Raw genomic sequence first — 21,923 nt, 5'->3', positions numbered from 1 at the left:
TGCCCTTCTCGGTGATGAACCATTGGGTCAGTATTTAGTGTTTCCTACCCTATCCGGATATTGGGGTTCACATGAGTCATTTTGGGGACCAGTAGTGTTTGGGTGTCAGTATGCCTTGTCCCCCATTACTCTGGATGACCATGCTCAGGCATGTCTTCATTATGTATTTTTCTCCTTAGACTCGCGGCATTTGGAGTTGCTTGTCCCTTTATGGGGATCAGATCTGAGTACTTTGTTTTCCTTCTCTTAGCCCCAGTTTTACTGTATTCATCTCTCCCTCCTGTTCCTGTGTCTTGCCCACCTCTTTTTTTCTCTCTTGCTGGTTCTGGCTCCTCATATTCCTGAGGTTTGTTGTTAGTCCTTGGGGTGCCTCCTTCGAGGCAGCTGGTGATCTTGGTGTCTGCCTTGTGGGATTGGGGCCAGGCTTATCAGCTTTGCCCACATATGGGAGTCTTTTGCCATGGACCCTTGGGTTCCGAGGGTGGTCTGAGAGATTCTGGTTCTCCTTTTCCATTATCCTCCTCTTCGTCCTCTCATCCTGTTTTCATCCCTAATCCTCGGGATTCTGTTTCCTGCCAGCATTTTTAGGAGGCTGTTAGCCAAGTGTGCTTTGCAAGGGTGTCATCACTTGAGTAGATCCCTCTTGTATGGGGATTTATTCCTGTCTCTTTGTTGTCCCCAAACAGAGAGGGGACTGTCTTCCTATCATCGATCTGTTGGGTCTACACTGTTCTTGGTTTTCCTTGTTTCACCATGGAGTTATACTAAGCCCTTCATTGGTTTTCATTTGTGGTTGGTGAATGATGAAGGTCGATGTGTTGAATGTGTAACTAAACATTACCATCTCCTCTGCATCCAGACATTATCTTTGTTTTATCCATCGAAGGTATGTGTGTGTTTCAGTTCTGAGATTTTCCAATCGGACTTGCCTTGGATCTCTATATTTTTTATTGAGTGGTCCTGATGTTTGCTCATCTTCCTTCTCGGGGCAATCGTATCCACCACTACATGGATGTCTGGCTGCTTCTCTGCCCTTCATACTCAGTTTCTACTATGAGAAGCTGCTCGGGTTGGTTGGTTGGTGCAGGTGAATATATCTTTTCTCTCCCCCAAGCATCACCTAGTTTATTTTGGGGTGTTGTTCATTTCCTTACTCAGGCGGGTTCTACCTTCTCCCCTTCTGTTGCAAGCTATGGATCTTCTAGTTTGTAGTCTCTCCTCCTTGTGAATGAGGTTCTCTCTTTTTAGGGACATGGGTTTCTCTGGAAGCCTTCATACCTCTTAGTCAGGTTCACTTGGTCATCTTCAGGGGTTTTGTTGGACTATGGATACTCTTTTGGGATCACTCTCATCCTTTCTTCTTCCTTACAGAATGATTTTGCCTGGTGGTTGGATTGAGACAACACCACTATAGGTGTTCCTCTTCCTCCTCCTTGTCTTGAATGATACCTCTTTACAGATACTTCTCATTTTTGTTGGGGTGCATATCTGGATGTTAGGGAGGTTTGGGATGGTGGACTCTTTCTAGATCTTCTTTCCATATCAATCTCATGGAGATCATCACAGTTCATCGGGTTTTGGCCCATCAGGCCTCGTTGGTGATAGTGCATTCCAACAACTGGACTGTGATCTCGTACATCTCTAGACATGGAGTACTCTGTTGAAAGACCTGTGTTTGCAGACACTAAACCTCCTGTTTTGAGCCTACAGTCATCAAATTTCGTTTGATTGCTTGTCATATTCCAAGTTGCCAAAATCTCATTATGGAGTGGTCACTGGGCTCACAAGTGTTTGGGGGGCTCTGTGCCCATTAAGGTGTTCTAGATCTGGATGCCTTTGCCACTCATCTCAATTCTCAGCTTCCCCAGTTTTGGTCTCCTGTTCCATGTCTTTTAGCTGGAGTGGTGGATGCTCTCCCTCAGGAATATACTGGTCTGTGCCTGTATGCCTACCCTCCAATTTGCCAGCTTCCATTGTCTTTTCCATTATTTTGATCGCTCTGTGTTGGGTTCTTTTGGTAATCCTTTTTGGCTGGTTTGGCTGTGGTTTCTACTCCTGTGTCTTTACTGGTGTTAACTCCTCTTCCACTCCCTCTTTCCCCCACTTTGTTACATCACTGTGTAGCAACAGAAGTGGTACATGTACCATCATTGGTCCTTCTGTTATGGTTATTCTCCATCCCGTCATTTTGCATGATATGCCCATGTTATCCATTTGCCTGTCCTGTCCCTTTTGTTTCATTCCCTCTGCAACACCCATCATGTATGCCCTGCCTCTCTTCTGGGTTGGAACCTCAGTATCATATTTCTTGCTCTTACCCTTCCTCATTTTGCACCTTTGTAGGTCTGTTCACTATTTCACCTCTCCTTGAAGTCCCCTCTCCTCCTCCTTCTCGATCAAATGTGTTCGCCATTAATGTCAACCACACTTTATTTCACAGTTCCTATGTGGTCCTACTCCCTTATTATTCTTTTCTGCCCAAAACGTTGGCCAATTGGGAAGGTAATTCTGCCTTCACACCCATTTCTCTTTCTTCCATTTCACACCTTTCTGATCCTGGTTGCCTTGTCTGCCCAGTCAGGGCTCTCCTCTGTTATGTGACACACACTGATCCCTTCCATGGCTCCCACTTTCGTTTGTTTATTCATTGGATACCTTCCTAGTGACTTATGTGTTGGATTCCCCTTGACTTATTCTTCCCTCTTTCCAGATGGTGATTGGCTTTTTTCGTGTATCTTCCCATCATCTTACCATGTCTTGGTTGTTCATTTCTGTCATCAGTTGGAGAACATAATTCGTGCTGGTATGTGGACCACTCATCATACTGTTACTGCTCATTAACTACACCACCTAGCCATTGCTTGTTCTACGGGTTTTCATCTTCCTCCTGTTACCATATGGCCCGGTGTTTAGGGTACTTGACATGCAATCTGATGGTCGGGGGTTCGTATCTCCGTCCCACCAAATATACTGGCCTTTTCAGCCATGGGGGAAGTATAATGTGATGGTCAATCCCACTATTCGTTGGTAAAATAGTAGCCGAAGAGTTGGCAGTGGGTGGTGATGACTAGCTGCCTCCCTCTAGTCTTACACTGCTAAATTAGGGATGGCTAGTGCAGATAGCCCTCATATAGCTTTGCGCAAAATTCAAAAACAAACAAACCCACCAAACATTCTCGCCCTTTCAGCCACGGGGGCATTGTAATCTAACAGTCAATCCCACTATTCGTTGGGAAAAGAGTAGCCCAAGAGTTGGCAGTGAGTAGTGTTGACTAGATGCGTTCCCTCTAGTCTTTTACAGCTAAATTAGGGATGACTAGTGCAGATAGTCCTTGTGTAGCTTTGCACAAAAATTCAAAACAAACCAAAAATCAAACTGTCACCATTTTGCACTCCACGATTTCTCTTTGAATAGGTAAATGCTCCTTTTTTCTTTGCATTATAGATCCCACCCAATGGTGAATGTTGCCTGACCAGGTATACTTAGTCTTAAATCTGCACTGTAAGACCTGTGTGTCATATACATCCACCATTGAGATGTAGTGGGCCACAAGACTGCTTGTAGGTATGCCTCACAGTATTTTGCTTCATAAATATGTTTGTCGTAGACTGTACACTCATGGATTAGCATGAGTAAAGCAGACAGGAATTACTGCCCAACACAGATGATCTATGTATTGTAAGTCACAGGATTGGTTTGCTTTTCAAAATAAGGTATCGATGTCTCCCACGAGTATCTGGTGCAGTATTATTCTGGATTCTCCAATGTGATGTTCCCCCTTCTTCTGTAGAGTATGGGATTCCTTGCCACCTACCAGTTCCTAGCCACTGTGGTGGTGGACCATGGAAGTTTCCTCCTGAGTGTGTTCAATTCCATTCAGTTGAGAGTAGTGTGGTGGTGTTCTGCCATTGTAGATGGAGTTGATTCTCATCCTACAGTGGACTTGATGTACAATTCCAGATACCATAAGGTGTTGGATGGTGCATTCTGTCAAGATGCAGTTTGCCCATATGGCTGAGGCATCCTCCTTCCTACCATTTCCTGGATGCCGGTTCCCAGCTGATATGGTGATGGTTGGAGCTGGAACAGTCACATAACTTCTCACATGTGTGTGGCCAGGTACCCTCCTCCTACTATGAACTGAATGATTCATTCCCAGTTCCATCTGTTGATGGACTGGAGATGCACCCTACTTTACTGTCCTACTTCCTACAATCTCCATATGTTGGCTCCTGGCGGATATGGTGATGGTTGTGTTAGATGTGCACACATGATTAAGCAGAGGAGGTCCCTCCTTTGTTTCTGCTCTTATTGTGACGCACTTTCACGATGGTGAAGAGTATAACTTGGTCAGAAGTGGTGCAATCTTCCACAGGGGTGTTGCCTTCCATTTATTTGCACTTCCCATGGTCTTCCTTTAGTCATTATCAGAAGTTAACATTTTTCTAAACTGAAAAATGTATTTCCAATAGATACTTACTTCTGCTCACACTTCCCATCCTTCTTCCCCACTTCTGGTGTCAGGTTTTCTATGTACTGCCCAGTCTTGAATTTAATTTGGGCTGCAAGGAAGAGAGGCACTAGTGAGGATAGGAGTTGCTTGATAATTTGCATGATAGCATGCAGATGTCTCCTATGAATACACATAAGGGAATGTGGGAGTATCAAGGCTAGTAGTGCATATAGAGGGCATTATAACAGTATAAGTCGATAAAAAACTTTTTGAAAGGAGGTAAGTAACTATCAGAAACACATTTTCAGTTTAGGAAAATGGTAACTTTCATCTAAGTTTCACTGGTTTCTTTTCTTACTAAAGAAAAAGAAAAAATGTCTTCTTCCCTGTATACCCATTATGAATTCTAAAGTAATGGTAACTTCCACTTTTTCCTGTGATTGTGACGAGGCTCCTAAGACAGGACTTGTGTTTATCATGGCTACTGGGGGCTAGGTGCCTGTGGAGGATGTGACAGCCATTCTTCAAATGTTGTGGATTTCTTCCCACACACTGGGCTTTCTCATCCCATCCATTCAGCTGATGTTCCTTCTCCCCATTTTTAACAAGGATGAAGAATATTTGAATAGCTATTTCCCCCACAGGGTTTGCTCTATGTATATCTGTATCTGTGGAGGAAATTCTTCCCATTCTAATCTCTTCCTTTACATTACTTCACAGGTATGTTACTTTCTTTCTTTTACTCCTTTGTCTTTTAGCTTCCTCCCTTATGCTTTACTATATGAAATGTATGTTCAAGAATACTTTGTCTTTCCTCTTTCATCTGACATTAGGATTCATGCAGACTCATTTCTTGAACAACAGCACAGTTGTACTACCATGTATCATCCTTCTCGTTTACTTGACTATTTTGTCCTGACTTATCCATTTTTTAATTCTTATTCTTAATTTTTGTTCCTTGATCCTAGTTTTTAGAATCTCTCTTATCAATTTGGGGTGTGTGGGTGGGTGGACCCCTTAACTTCTACTTCCCTTTCTATATCCCAATTTTTGTGCCTTTGTCTATTTCTTACCACCCTTCTGCATTACCACTTTATATCTGAGGCACTTCATCATGCTCAGAAGGGGTTTTCTGCGGAAGTTTGTTCTTTTCTTTTCACCTCATTGGTCCATTCTACTTCTTGTGCTCTATCCCTCCTTACTTGGTTCCTCTGCTGTTGGGATTTGTTGGGAGGGGATGCTCTCCTAACGATTGTGCACCTCCCTCCTGCTTCTCTCCATGTTCTTTACCCGGAGGTTGTCAGGGGTGTTCCTGATTCACTGAAGACTTAGACTGAGGTGACTAGGGATCAGTCTGCATTGTTTGCTATGTTTTTGTTTTTCTGTACTTCAACATTCTCATGTTTCCCCTTTCCTTCCCAGCTTCCAGGCCTTCTTCTACATCCTGTCTTCCCACTTCTCAATGTCAGGCTTGACCCTCCTCTTGAAGGAGACTACTCTGTCAGGTCTAGCTCTATGGAAGCCCATCTGTATCTCTTTACCAGCCTGTGGTGTTCATTTTCGTCCTATAGTTGGGTTATTCGGGTTCTCATCCACAGCCTATCTCTCCACTTTTTCACCTCCTTCCCTTTTCCATTTTATTTTTTCCTTCCTCCATCCCTTATTCAGGGTCTGAAAGATGTGATCTCATTGAGAAGGTGCTTACCCCTACACCTGCCTGAATATTCCTCTCATCTTTTTGTGGTCCCCAAGAATATTGGGAACTGGCATCTAATTATTGACCTGTCATCTCTCGACCAGTTTCTTGCCATTTCGTGGTTCTCTATGGAGGGCTTCTTTTCTCTCTGGTGTTCTTTTCACCCAAACTGTGGATAAATAAGCAAAATTTTGGAGAATCATTTAGGCATTCAGATTGCCTCATCCTCCAGACGTTTTCTTTGTTATGTCCATCGGATTAAGTCATCTACTACCATGCTCTTCCTTTTGGCATTGCATCTGCTTCATATCTCTTCAATCAAGTCATGGGGGCATTTGCACACCTTGTTCATGTATTGGGACTGAGGTTTCATTATTACACGGATGATTGATTTCTGCTTACTGCTTCTTAAGAGGACTCCTCCACTCACACTTGTATTCTTCTGCAGAAGGCTGCTTGTTAGACTAGCTTGTCAAGCCTTCCAAATCTTTTCTCATGCCTGTCGTATATTTGGTACATCTGGTCATGTTCTGAACTCCTATCACAGTCAGGATCAGTCTTCACCACTTTTCTTGTGAGCAGTCTAATGTTTTGTAACAAAGGTTTGTGCTTCACATTTACACCCTGCATTGAAAGTTCTTTTGCTTTTGGGAACTCTGGCTTCCCTTGAACCATTCATTCATTTAGGCCTCACACACATGTGCTTCTTCAGTGAAAATTATGGAACTAATGGAACCTTTCTAGAGATTTGTTATCCTCAGTTGTGCACCTTACTTCTCTTCTTTTTGAGGATTTGTCTTGGTGACTTGACCATTCCAACGCTATTGTGGGCATCCCTTTGCTGCCCCCTGACAGGATCTCCTTATCTTCATAGGTGCTTCTCTGTCAGACTGGGGGCATCTATGAACAGCAACATGACTTAGGGCATGTGGGTTTTGGAGGAGCATTCACTCTACATCAATGTTCTTGAACTTGTGGCCATCCATCAGGCATTTTTCCATTTTCTCCCTCTTCTCATGGATTAATTCGTTATGGGTCCACTCCAACAATTCCACAGTCATTTCTTATTTAAACCTTTGGAGGGTACCCATTTCAGGTCTTTGCTTCCATGCATTAGACCTGATATTTTGGGCTTATTCCTATTGGGTTCATCTTATGGTTTGTCATGTGCTAAGGGCTATGAACTTGGTGCCTCTCTCAAACACACAAGGGTTCTAACCACGGAGTTGTCTCTTCATTCTTAGTTTTTTTGTTAGGTTTGCTCTCAGTTGGACATGCATCTCATCAATGCATTCACCACTCTTCTAAACACCAAACACCAGTTCTCATCCTTTGGCTCTCAGCCAGAACTGGTGTTACTTTTTTCTATATGCTTATCAATAACTCCTATTTCTCTTCTCCTCTGTGTAATCACTTTGACAGGTAACACTCCTTACTGAGTCCTGTTGGTGGCATCTCTTCTGCCTGCAAAATCCTGATTTTTTCTGCTTCATCAATTAATGCCAAGGCCCTCTCCTCCTTTAAACCATTCCCACTTTCTCTATCTTGCTCCAGTTATGTCTCTTTCTCACCCAGGGGTGTGTTCCTTCTTCTTCACATGTGGTATTTGTCCAGTCCATTGCCTGCAGGACCGGACTTTCCTATAGTGTAGCCTTTTTCTTATTCCACTCCTGTTGTCTTTCAACTCTGTCCATCTATCAACAGAAGTGGTTTTTTGACGTTGGTCCATCAGCTTCTCTTTTCCTCTAGGCCATCTTACAGTGGGCCACTTTTTGACCTCCTTCACATGGTTGTTTGTTCATGAGTTGTCAATTCCCACTATATTTAATTTTCAGCCAGATTTATCCACTACATTCACCTCTTCCATTACTGTTGGGTCTTCTTCTTCTGTCTTCTCCACTCTGTTCCCTTCCTTCCTTTACCAATGCCCTCATTCCCAAATCTCAGTGTGGCTTTGACGTGGTTTTACATGCTCTTAAACAAGCTATGTTCAAGCCATTGGTTTCATCTTCCTTATACCTTTTTTCTGTGAAGACATTTTCTTCTCATTCTCACCTGTAGTCTCCATTGTTCAGATGAATATGCCATCAATGCATCCTGTACACTTTTCATTATACTTACTTATTCCTCTATACAGACTGGGCCTTTTTTTCCTAAAACTTCGGCTGCAGGGGAGGGTGATTTTTGTTTCACATTTTGTTGCATCAGACTTTTCAACTGTCTCACTCTCTTGTGTCTCTTTTTATTGTATCATGGACAAGATATTTTAGGCTGGCATATGGATGAATCCACACGTTTGTCACCCATTTTCTTCATTGTGTATTGCTATTTCACCTTCTATGGGATTTAAACTCCCTCCAGTTATTGTTCTTTAATAACACTACGTACTGTCTTTGAGTAGGGTATATACATTTTCTTTTTCATCACCCTTTCTCCCTTTTATAGGATCCCACTAGGTGGCTGCTGTTGCATATGCTTATTTACCAAAATCTACATTGAGCCAGAGGTAGTGGAAAGTGCTCAACTCATCTTCCTTGGCTATAGTGCTCACTGGTGAGATGGGGTGTTCTGCAAGACCACTAGAGGCATCTTTGTGGTATTAAAATTACTGAATTACATGATCTAGACAGTACTATTCCATGGATTATCATGGAAAAAGCCAACACCAGGAAAGTGACTGCTCATATCTTTGGCTTTTGCTTGCTGGCTTTTAAAAGTAGAATTTCATGGTCATCACCCAATGCACTGTCACAAGTAAAAGACTTTTCCAGAAAATATTTTATGGGGGATATGGGTACTTCTGGTCTCCCCAATGCAAATTCTCCTCCTTTCTTCAAGTTCCTCTAGGTTTAGTGTGTGCACTGGCCCCTCTACAATTTCATTGTGGGATTCTAGCTATTTTGTATGTAAGTGTGAGGTATCATCTCGGAAGTTAACATTTTCTTTACTTGAAAATGTATTTCAAATAAATACTAACCTCTTCACACCTTCCTACTTATCCTCTCAACTTCCAGTGCACTTTCCTCTTGCCTCACCTAACAATGAAATTATTTTGAGCACAAGTGCTTTGGGAGAGTTATTGCACAAAGAGGTTGTGTTACCCTCCTGTTGATGGCAGTCTATTGTCACATGATGTCATCATGAACTAGCTCAACTCACGTTAAATGCATAATTTTTAGGTGGGAATTAGCCCAAGGCTAGTGGCATGCAAATCTCATAGACAGATGCACAAGAGATCAAGCTATTCTGTATGTGGAGGTATCTATTGGAAATACCTTTTCACATAAAGAATATGCTAACGTAAAATAGGTTTTAATATCCAAATGATAACAAAAGTTATATATCAAATTGTTATGTTAAAATATAGATTTTTCTTTATTGACAGGAATACTCATATTGCAATATTTACTCAGTTTTTTGACGCTTATTTTAATATAGAAATATGTTTCCCGTAGTTGAATTCATAATTTTGATAATTTTCGAGTACATTTAATTTAATGTCAGCAAGTATAGGTAGACCTTACAAAAAATTAATTTATGGTGATATTGAATTTTCTACTAGTGAGAGTATTTATGTCATAGTCTTTTAAATCATACTGATAGTGTTTGATGATATGATTTTGTTCTCTTCTTTATTTATATAATTTTTTTATCTAATAACTGCTCCTGTTTTAAAATTATAGAAAATAGGATACTGGTAAAAAATTCTTAGTAATGTAAATACTAAAATAAATTAGTTTGTCGTGGAACCTCATCAGTAAGACTTATGTAGTAGCTATGTACCTCTGACAGAAGGAAACTTTTTTTTTTTTTCTTTACTCCAGAATGTGAACATCTTATAAGACATATGCTTGTTGTTGATCCTGAGAAGCGGTTGAGTGTTGATCAGATACTGCAAGATAAGTGGATTGTACAGTCTGGAACAGATTTGGAATTTGAAGAGATGTTTGAAAAGTACAATAAGGTGTCATTTAATGAAAAGGAAGAATCAGTGAATGAATTAATAGTTGAACATATGCTTAATCTGCCTGGTGTAACACAGGAACAAATTATTCAGGTTAGACTAAAGATGGTTTTAAAAATGGCTTGTCTTGTTTTGTATCTACCTTAATCTTAAGCATCATTTAAAGTTTATTGTGGTATAAGTTAGAAACATCTGATTACTAAAAATATATTTGAAGTACAAACTGTTGTTCAATTCACCACTTGTCACTGAGTTATACTGGTTTCAAGGAATTCTACCCATCATCTAGAAAGGGCATATTGTGTATAAATATAGTTTCACTGTGTTGAGTGAAAGACAGACAAAAACATATATATTCCACCACCATAAAGAGGCCTAGTCTTATTCTTTCAATTTGCCCTTGCCCAGTGTTACTCATGAGAGGTACAGTTCTCCAAAGCCAGAAAAACCTACTAACAACAGGTGAATGGAATGATGTGTAGGAGTTTCATCAATATAGTTTACATTGTAGTAATGGCAGCTTTATGAGTTTCTAGATTAAAATTTGGAACTTTTTAATACATGTAAAGGATTTAAGAGGTCAATCTTCAATTTTTTTTTTACATTAAAGATGAAAGGTAAGGAGGGACAAAAATGGAGATAATTCTTGTCTAGTGGTCTACAAGGCCTTATGAAAGACTATAGATTGTAATTTTCCCATAATGGTCAGAAAAAGACTTAATGCTCATTAGGCCCACTTTCAATTCAAACTAAGCCTATACCGAATAAGGGTATTGAATCATAGTGAAAAATTAATTGTGATGGTTCCAAGATGATACCTCACTTCTACACACAAAATAGCATGGTCTTTTATACATTTGCCTATATGACTTGCATGCCACTAGCCTTGAGCTAACTACCACCTAAAAATCATGTGTTTAACGTGAACTGTACTAGTGAGATCATCATGTAATGATAGTCCTTCATCTATAGGAGGGCGACACAACCTCCTTGCACAGTAACCCCCAATGAACACTTGCACAGTTTGGAATAGATTTGTTTTTAAACTTATTACTTAATTACATGAGATTTGTGATAGTTTACATAAGGTAAATTTCATTTAAGTTTAACTGGTTTTCTGCTGACCCATTAAAAATTCTCAATGTTGGTAACTTCCACTTCTTCACGTGATAATGTTGATGTTCCTAACATGGGATCTGTGTTTAATATGGTTGCTGGGGGATTGTTGTCTGTATAGGAAGACATGACAGTCATTGTTCAACATGTTGTGGGAGCTAAGGTTCCATTATTACATAAATGATTGGCTTCTCCTTGCCCCTTCTTGAGAGGACTACATCTATTACACCTGCATTCTTCTGCAGGAGGCTGCTTGACTGGGCTAGATTGTAAAGTCTTTCAAGTCTTTTCTCATGCCTGCCCCATATTTGGTATATCTGGATGTGTCAACTCAGCTTTCACTATGTTGCTTACAAGTAATGGAATGTCTTGTCACTATGGTTTGTGTTTCTCTTTTTACACCCTGTGCACAAGCTTTTGCTTTTTTTGGAACTCTGGCTTCTCTTGAACCACTTATTAATTTATGTTGCACACACATGTGCCTTTTCCAGTCAAAATTGCAGGACCAATGGAACTTTTCTCAGGATCTATTGTCTCAGTTGTGCCCTTCCTTTTCCTCTACTTAAGGATTTTTCTTGATGGCTTGACTGTGACAACACCACAGTGGGCTTTTCCTTGCTGCCCTTGACAAGATCTTCATATCTTCACAGATGCTTTTCTGTTGGACTGGGGATTCTCTGAAGGACAATATGACTTTGCACATATGTGCTGTGGAGGAGCATTCAATGCATGCCAATATCCTTGAAGTTCTTGCCATCCAACTGGCATTTTTTCATTTCCTCCCTCTTCTTGTGGATCAATTAGTCATGATCCACTCAGACAATCCACAGTCATTTCTTACATATACCTACCATCAAGTGGTATCCATTCCAAAACTCTTGCTTCCACACATTAGACCTGCTATTTAAGGTTTATTCCCATTGGGTTCATCTCCTGGCTTGTCATGTGCTAGGGTCTTAGAATTTGGTGGCAGTTTGTTTCTTGGCCAGACAGAGTTCTAACCATGTAGTGGTCTCTCCATCCTCAGGTTTTCATTGGGTTTGCTCTCAGTTGGGCATGTCTCTGATCAATGCCTTTGCTACTCTTAACATCAAACTTCTCCTCTTGAGCTTCCCAGTTCCTTATCCTTGGGCCCTTGTAGTCAATGCTCTGAGGCAGGACTGGTCTTGTATTTTTCTATGTGCCTATCTTCCTATTCCTCTTTTCTCTTGTGACCTCACTTTGACACAACATTCCTTGTTGGGTCCTTTTGATCATGCCTCTTTAGCTGGCACAACCCTGATTTTCTCTGCTTCATCCATCTGTATCCAGCCCCTCTCTTCCTCTGCCCTATTTCCATTCTCTTGTTCCAGCCACATCTCTCTTTTGCCCAGGGTTTTTATTCCTTCATCTTCACATGTGAGATTTGTCTGGTCCATTGTTTTTAGGGCTGGACTCTCCATTCATGTAGCCTTTTTCTTATCCAATTGCTGTTGTTCTTCAACTTTGTCCATCTATCAACAGAAGTGAAAGGTTTTTTTACATTGGGCCATCAGCCTTTTCCTTCCTTGTGGCCCACTTTCAGCCTTTTTCACATGGTTGTTCAACTATGGAATGCCAGTTTCCACTATTGATGGTTCTTGGGAAGCTTTATTAACCACATTTCTCCTTTCCCATTGGTGCCCAGTTTTTCTTCTTCCATCCTTTCCACTTTGTTCCGTTCCTTCTTTTTTTCACCAACCCCCACCCCCATCTTAGTTTTATGCCTAACTGTGACTTTGACATGGTTTTACATGCTATCTTTGAGTTGGTGGCTTCATTTTCTTTCTACCTTTTTTATCTGAAGGTGTTTTCTTCTTCTCACTTATGGGTACTGTTGTTTGAATGTGTATGCGATCAAGGCTTCCTGCACTCTCTTTCATCATACTTTCTTACTCCTCTTTCCAGACTGGGCCTCTCTTCCTAAGACTTTCTCTGCTTAGGAAGATGATCATTTTCACTAACCTTTGGACAAGATCCTTCAGGCTGGCATGTGGATGAATTTACCCACTTTCATCTCCTATTACCTTCATCATCTGATTGTTTTTCATATCCTGTGAGATGTTGACTCCCTCCGGTCACTGTTGTTCAATTACATTAAATAATAACTTTTAATAGGGATAAATATATTTTATTTTCATCACCCTTTTCCCTTTTATAGAATCCCACCAAGTAGCTGAAGTTGCCTCCTAGGGTATGATTATTTCCCAAAATCTGCACCAAGCTGCAGGTAATGGAAAGAGCTCAACCTATCCATTTTGGCTCTACTAGTGCCCACTGTTGAGATAAAGTGTTCTGTAAGACCACTGAAGGTATACTCATGGTATTAAAATTACTCAGTTGCCTGGTCCAGACTGGAAAAAAACTAACACCAGTATACAGCCAGAAGGTCCCTAGCAATTGGCCTCCACATGAGCATTCAGCACTTGTTGGTGTGCTTTCTGGGGGATTGTCTCCTAGCACTATACTCAATTGTATGCATTGTGATTAACAATTATCATAATTACAACAACTGTTCAAAAATTACTTTTCTTATAAATTTTCTTCCTTCCTCTATATAAAATAGACTTCCAGAATGTTTGAGTTCAAAGGAATTAAAAGTGCACTGGCACTTGGAGTTCATTTTTTGATACTAGAGGCTTTCTCTTCAAAAATATTATAATTTTCTCAACTTTGCACACAGCTTTAATGTTTTATCTAGCCATATGTTATGTTTAATATGTTAATCTCTACAAAAAGGGGGTTTACATGATTGTAATGTTACTTAGAAATTGTAAATTAATTGAATAGCTAGTTATACATATCCTGTACTTTTATTATTTTTTCTGCAGCCATGTTATTGTATTGGTATACTATAGTAATTGCTTCTCTTCAAAGCATATTTTGGAAAACCATCCCCATTTCTCTTATATAAAAACAGTTTGCACAATTGGTGTAGCATTGAACATAAAAATTCCACATGAATGTACATATATCAAGATTGGCACATTAGCATAAGATTTGGGCTAGGGCCATAAAGTCCATAGCAAGATGAAAGCATGTTAAATTTATTTTTCATTTTATTATAAAGCATATGAGTGTCATCACCCCCTATCCCAGTGTATAATTCATATGCTCGTAAAAATGTTAATAATTGTGAACAGACCCTTCACTGTCAAGATAAGCACTTATTTCTGTAATACAATTATTATAAAGAAATATTTTCATGGTGATGGTGTTAGAATTGGCAGCATTTTGTGATTATTGTAATATCCAAAACAGGCTCTTATGTATTAAACTCACAAGACATTGGTCATTTTGATGATAGATAGATCTCCAATGTGCAGTTCAATCTGAGCAAAAGAAAAAAGAACTTTTATGCTCTTACATTTACCATAGTTATATAATGTTTTGGGCACACTACATTGCCTATCTATTCGATTTTACTAGTATAAGATGCAAACAAAAATGACACATTATTTTATCTGTTTATGTGTAATCTAGTTTTGTATATTGATTAGCCTACTCATAGGTTAATGACAAAAGGCAAGAATTACTATAGATGCATAACGATAAAACAAGTGAAATTGTATGTGCTTACTGTAATTAAAGCCGTACTTTTATACCTTGCACTTCTGGTTACAGAAAGAACTATGTTTTTTGAGATGTTGCCTCACCTTTTCAACAGAATAGCTTGATCTCTCCTGCATCTGCCTATGAGATTTACACGCCAGTTCAATGGGCATGTTCCCATTTCCTCCCTCTTCCCACGAATCAGTTGGTTTTGATCCACTCTGGAAATTCCACAGTTATTTCTTATATCAACCATTAAGGGTGTACCCAGTCTATGACTCTTTACTTTCATGCATTGGACCTGCTATTTTGGGCTAATTCCGATCAAGTACATCTCATAGCTTGTCATGTGCTGGAGGCTCTGAACCTGGTGGCAAATCTTCTCTCTCAGTAAGACTACATTCTACCCACAATGTGGGCTTTTCACCCTCAGGTTTTTTTTGTTAGGTTTGCATTCAGTTGGGTATGCCTCTTATCAATGCCTTTGCCACTCCTCTCGACACCAAACTTCCACTCTTCTGGTCCCCAGTTCCTCATCCTGCAATCAGTGCTTACAGTCAGAACTGGTCTCACTTTTTTCTGTATGACTATCCTCCTCTTTGTCTCTTCCCTTGTGTCATTGCCTTTATATGAAGCACTCCATGTTAGATGCTGTTGGTGGCACCTCTATGGCCTGCACAACCTTTGTTTCGTCTACTTCGTAATCTAGTGTCCCGGCCTCCTCTTTCTCTGCCCTATTCCTCCTCTCTCTTTCTCCCACCTCACATGACTTTTTCTCCCATTAATGTCGTACCTTCATGTTCACATGGAAATTGTCTGGTCTATTGCCCACAGGGCTGGACTCTCCAATTGTATAGTCTTCTTGTTATCCCATTCCTGTCATCTTTCAACTTTTTCTATCAACAGAAGTGGTGCATTTTTCAATGTTGATCCATCCACCACTCTATTCCTCTGAACACAACTTTTGGCCTTCTTCACATGGTTGTTTGACCAGGATTGTCTGTCTCTACCATAACTGGTTATTAGGCTGCTTTGTGCACTACATTTTGTCTTTTCCATTACCACCAGGTGCTTTATTCCTCTATCCTCTCCATTTGTTCTGATCCTTCCTTATTCACCCACCCCTCATCTAACTCCCATGCTTGATTAGCACCTTAATGGGGTTGTACACACTCTCATGTATGCCTCGTTCGAGCAATTGGCTTCTTGTTCTTTATACCATCTTTTCCTGAAGACATGTGTCCTTCTTGTCTGTGATCACTGTCATTCTGCACTCTCTTCACCATACTTACTCCTCTACCCAGACCAGGCTTTTCTTCCCAAGACTTTGGCTACTCTGGAAGGTTATTATTCTTTCTCTCCAATCTCCCTCCCTCCTATCTCTCATCTCTATGCTCTTTTGAACCTGGATAGTCTTATGTGTCTGGTTTGAGCTATGCAGTGTTATTTGGCACAAATGTCTCTTTTCAGGGTTCTTGTCATTGTTTGTTTCTGATTTGAAACCCCTCTTCATCTAGTGATGGGTCCAGTTGGTGTTTTCTTTCCTGGATATTGAGGCCTACAGGTTTTTTTCACATTTCACTGCATAAAATTTGTCACCTGTCACACTCTTTTGTCTCTCATTTTTGCTGACCCTTGGATAAGATCTTTCAGGCTGCCATGTGGATGAAGCTGCACACTTTCATTATCTTCACCATCTGACTGTTTCATCTATTGCAAGATTTCAATTCCTTCTGGTCACTATTCGTCAATCACCCCTCTTCCCTTTTATAGGATTCCAGCAGATAGTCTCAGAAGTTACCTGAAAATGCATTAATAGTTACTCACCTCTGCATACCTTCCAACCCATCCTCTCAACTTCTGGTGCATTTTCTTCTTGCCTCTTCTAAGAATGAAGTTCTTTCAAGTGTAATTGCTTAGGTGGGAGTTACTGCACAATGAGATTGTGTAACCTTCCTATTGATGGTGGGCAATCATCACATGATGATGTCATCATGCACTAGTGCAGTTCATGATTTTTAGGTGGGAGTTAGCTCAAGGATAGTAACATGCAAATCTCATAGGCAGATGCATAAGGGATCAAGCTATTATGTGTGAGGAGGGGAATATCTATCAGAAATACATTTTTCAGGTTAGGAAAATGTTAACTTCTAGGCATGTTAAAAATTGTAGATTATGATTTTTTAATAACTGTTTTTTAAATTACCCTCTTAAGTTAAATATGGATCTTATTTTCACATAAATATTAAAATATTGTAATCTTACTTATCAATTTGTTGTTCTAGTCTGTCGAAGGAAAGTATTTTGACCATTGTAGTGCAATTTATCATCTGTTACTGGACAAACTGAAGGGTCACCAAAGGACAACACTGTTGTCTCATAATTTGCCCGTCACAACACATCCACAAAGAATGACCAGTATTACCACAGGAGTTGGTAAGAAATTGTATGGTACAATAATGTTGGTCCTGTATAATTCTTTAAAGAATTTGTTTATCTTGTGTGTATAAATAAGCATACTGTTTGATTACATTAATTTGTAATGCAAAAGTAATAAAAACAAACCCCTTAATAACACATTGTAAGGAAGAAGATTGTGCAAATTGTGAGTGCATGTATATTACCAGTTGTTGGTTTTATTACTTTCATTTTGTGAATAATTTCGTTTATTCATTTACTTACCATTTTTAATTGCTGCATAAAATATTTGTATGGTTATATTACTACAATCACAATTTTTTTACAGTTGAGAAAAATCCCCTTGCATCTGATGCAGGAATTGAGGGAGAAAGAAAAACAACTTGTAGTCCAATGTTGTCTGCTAGCATTGTTCCTCTTTGGCAGCTTCTTTCAGAGAACCAAAATTTAGAAAAGGTAAAATTATTAAATTATTTGAAACAGGTTTTAGCAAGTTACTATTATAACAAATTTCACTCATTAACTCAAGAAACTTCACTTGGTAAAAAAAACAGGAGCCTAAAGCATTAACAAATAAACAACTTTTGTTTTACAAAAACCATTTTTTGAGGGTGAGTAATATTAAATAATGATAGGTTAAGATTTTTTATAGATATAGTGTAAACAGTAATAGCACTTGTGTTAAATGTGAAATATCTCAAAACATTTTGGATTGTATGTGTTATCATTCCTACATTTTTTTTGTATGTAGTCAAATAAATGGAATACACATATATCCATTTGGTCTCCTTAGAGGAAATCCTTCTTTTTCTTTCAGAAATTTACCAAAAAGTTACAAATATTGTACCTAATATTGTTTTACCTTTCTTTAATGAACATTAGCTTGTTTCATGTAAATCATTGAATAAATGTATTTGTTCTACTCCAACAGTTTGGAGATGTAGAACTTGAATCAGATGGAGAAGAGCCATCGCCTGAAATTTTATCCCGCTATCAAATCATTCGTCGCCATACTGTAGGCCCTGGAGATCCACAACATGAACAAGTACCAAGTGTAGCAACAGGAGATATGACAGCTAGCCAAATGAGTAGAAATTTTCAACCTGTTATTACCCTGCAACCTCCACCAATCTTACCTCTTAGTGCTCTTCCCAATACAAACCTGCCTCAGAACTTACCACTGGTTCAACATCAGCCACCACAGTATTTCACAATCAAAGACCAGCATCTGTTGAAACCACCACTAGTACTGGGTGCAGGTGAGACTCTACATCCATAAAATGAAATATTTAAGTTCTTTGTCATATCAATTTCCCTAAATGTTTTTATAGATATATTACTAATTTATGTATATCATTAATGTTTATGATTTAAAAACCTATATTATATATTAAAAATTATTTTCTTTACTCAATTTCAGATGTTAAACATCTAAAATTAAAGGGATGACTAACTTATGTTACAAAAACTTCATTTTTACAGAAACTTTGGCTTCCTGTATTTCCTGTTCAAGTAAATAATACTTAGCTAAATGATTAACTTCCAGTCCTCTGGAATGTTATGTAGTACTTACATATGTGTATAAAGTTTCAACTAATGAGAAGTTCTCACTTACAAAAACATTAACCCATACATTTCCTGAATCATTGTGAACCACTCCCAACAAGAAACAATATACATGGAACAACTTGCTGATGTCACAGGACAATTTGTCAAAACCAGAATGTCTAGCTATCTCCAATTTACTTGCCTTCTTTAATAATACATGTGATGTCTTAAGTTTGAATAGTTTGTGAACTTGTAAATAACCAACCTTTTACTTGCTTGCCCCTGTTTACATGTTAAGTATGGCATCTAAAACAACAATTAAATTTTTTAATAAGCACCAAGCTGAACTGGTATGGACTTTATGATACAAGTTTTTTAATAAACACCAAGCTGAACAAGTTTTACCAAAGCATAGAAGAGAAAATTCACAGTTAAACCAATTTCATAACTCATGATAATTACTTTTTTACTACCAAACCAGTGAGAACCAGGACTCAAAAATCATAGAGAACATTGTCTAGAAAGCACAGACATACATCAAATACATAAGGAATCTTGAACATATTTTCAGCATTTGATTTATAGTTGAACATAAATTCACTTAAAATTCGTGTTTACTATAAAGTTTGAGAGAAGTTATTTTAAAGGCCCTAACCTTGTTGCACAAAATCTTTGAAACTATTTTCTGCTACAAATATAATGTAACAAATAACTTTATACATCTTACATATAACACTTTTACTCAAACTTTATTTCAAATAAGCTCCAGTACTCCTTACTGATAATTATTCTCTGAGAGAAGGCTAGGGAGGTAATAGATTTATTTGATGTAAACAAATGTTTGTGTACAAGTGTGGTTCCAATGGTGCAAAGATATCAGTCACAACATGCGATATAGCAACTTAACTCTGAGAGAGTAGCTTGAAACTAATAAATACAGTTTCATTTAAATGGTAATAAACAGATGCTTGCTAATTTACCCAATTCAGTAGAAAACTAATATATTTGCTTTTAGGACTGTTGACTGTCTTCCATTTGTTCATCATTGCACATGTTCTGGCAAGAGAAAACATGTGGATAATTAACATGATATGAATATTCATGAAGGCTGTGCTATATATGGAGGCTAATAATGCTTGGAGATGGCTTGAATTATTAATGAAGAAAAACTTTAATATAAGTTTTTCTTCATTACCCATTCAAGACGTCTCCAAGCATTATTAGTCTCAAAGTGGGTTCCTCGTCATCGAATATGGGGGCTGAATTGTCAAGAATATGCTTTGACAAATCAAATTGAGTCAAGATTAACATTCTATTAAGAAATAAAATAGAATTCAGCTTAATGTTTGTTAAATTTCCACAATTTCCTTAATGATGTGTATTTCATAAGTTATCCATATATATTGGACAGATTTGGAATAATGTGATTGATTTTGATATTATTTTGATTCCTGTGAACCCTTTGACTATGGGCATATTTTGGAATCTTCTGGCACATTTGTTCTAATTTCAACATTGTGTATGCTATCATTGGCATCTGACATGCAGGTCTAGATGTGTATTTTTTTATACATGGTAATACAGATGTTATGCAAATTTTTCTTATTTAGAGACAAATAATGTGGTTTCTCCAGACGTATCCAAAATGTCACTTTTCTATACACGAAACTTTGTACATGTAAAATATATGGGATATGATTGGTGTGTAATATTTCCTGTATGAACATTACCGAATTCCTTAAATTTAAAAAGAATTTGAATGATGCCAAGCCCTCGAAGTTTTCTGTGAAAAGCTGCTGAAAGTTTTAACATTTTCCTCTATAAGATTGGGGCATCAGTAATCCATCCCTACATTTTTCTAATTTATGAAGTTTTTTAACCACTTTATATAATATTTGTTAGGTATTTCATGTTTAATATTTTAATTAAATCTTTTGCATGAGAACACATTAATTATTTAATTATTGAGTAAAAAGTTGTAAAGATTTATGAAATTGATTATATGTTTACCTTTTAAACTGAATTGGTTAGTAAAACTAACTAATTTGAACAATTTCTCTTTTTGTGTGAAAAGAGTTTTTAGTTTCCTCAAATAAAATCATATATACTCAACATTAAGATAAGAAAACAAATGAAATATTTAAATAAAGGATAATTTTTTCTTAGTTGGTGGTTTTGGACGAAGAGCATCAGACGGAGGAGCAAATGTCCAGAAATGCTTTCGTAGACAGTTACTTCAAGGTCAATTCAGTTACCCTACCAGCAAGGAAAAAATTTCAGGAGTAAGTACACGTATCATAATATCAATTTCTTGTACTTTTTATATAGTGAAGTACACGGCTTCAAGTAATTATCTCTTCAGCAGGAAATTACACATTATTACTTGTAATTCAACTGAAATACACATTTGATGGAGAATATAATGAAGTAATGCAAGATTTGTGAAGAATTATTGTGTGGAACCCTGTAATATCATTTTGATATTAAAAGTTTAGAGAAAACCATTAAAACTTCTGTAAAAATTTTAATTTTGGGAAACAATACAAGTTCCTGGTTGTATAACCAAAATGTTGGAATATCAGTTTTGTAGTTTGTGATTTTGAAGTAATTTTAACTTGTTCAAAATAAGTTTTCTGTTTGAATTTAAGTCTGACATAGTTTAAACAACAAACCTCTAATAAGCATGTTTAAATAAAAACTATCTTGACAGGCTTATAACAGTACAAAAAAATAATATTATTTATCAAATAAGAATGATTTAAAATCAGGTAAAATACCAAAAGCCTTTCTTTATTGAGTTTGAACATGTACTGTCAAAAAAACGTGGCTCAGAATTTCAGTCCTTTACACATTGCAGAGCATGCATCACTTAACAACAATTCTCACTTTCCCACCTTCCATGTGACTTTTTACACAAGCATCAGGTTTTATGCCCTACCAGCTAGGATTTGCCATGTTTGATATATTTTTTTTCTGCACCATTATTAAATGTTCCCTTGATTATTTTTAATCAGAATCACTTATCTTCTTTGATGTCTTCATTATGTATGAGTCTCACTTAAATTGTTTATATTACCATGTGACTTATGTTCCTTTGACACTTTTGGCCATTAGGCTGTGTTACGAGATATTTGTCTTTCAATAAGGTGATCTCAGT

At 38.0% G+C, this 21,923-nt stretch overlaps 1 protein-coding gene across 2 annotated transcripts in view; it reads left to right on the top strand.

Annotated features, from left to right (window-relative positions):
* Window positions 1-21,923, top strand: part of LOC106465983 (serine/threonine-protein kinase SIK3-like) — a 57,785-nt gene that overhangs the window by 10,547 nt on the left and 25,315 nt on the right. For both annotated transcript variants that reach the window (XM_022393950.1, XM_022393951.1), the window contains 5 exons: window positions 9,975-10,207; window positions 17,086-17,236; window positions 17,547-17,674; window positions 18,150-18,477; window positions 20,933-21,048. In XM_022393950.1, coding sequence (XP_022249658.1) covers window positions 9,975-10,207; window positions 17,086-17,236; window positions 17,547-17,674; window positions 18,150-18,477; window positions 20,933-21,048 — 956 coding nt within the window. The remainder of the gene's footprint in view (window positions 1-9,974; window positions 10,208-17,085; window positions 17,237-17,546; window positions 17,675-18,149; window positions 18,478-20,932; window positions 21,049-21,923) is intronic.

Source organism: Limulus polyphemus, unplaced genomic scaffold (assembly GCF_000517525.1).
Source record: "Limulus polyphemus unplaced genomic scaffold, Limulus_polyphemus-2.1.2 Scaffold2113, whole genome shotgun sequence".
Classification (NCBI taxonomy): domain Eukaryota; kingdom Metazoa; phylum Arthropoda; class Merostomata; order Xiphosura; family Limulidae; genus Limulus; species Limulus polyphemus.
This window is presented reverse-complemented; position numbering and strand designations above follow the sequence as displayed.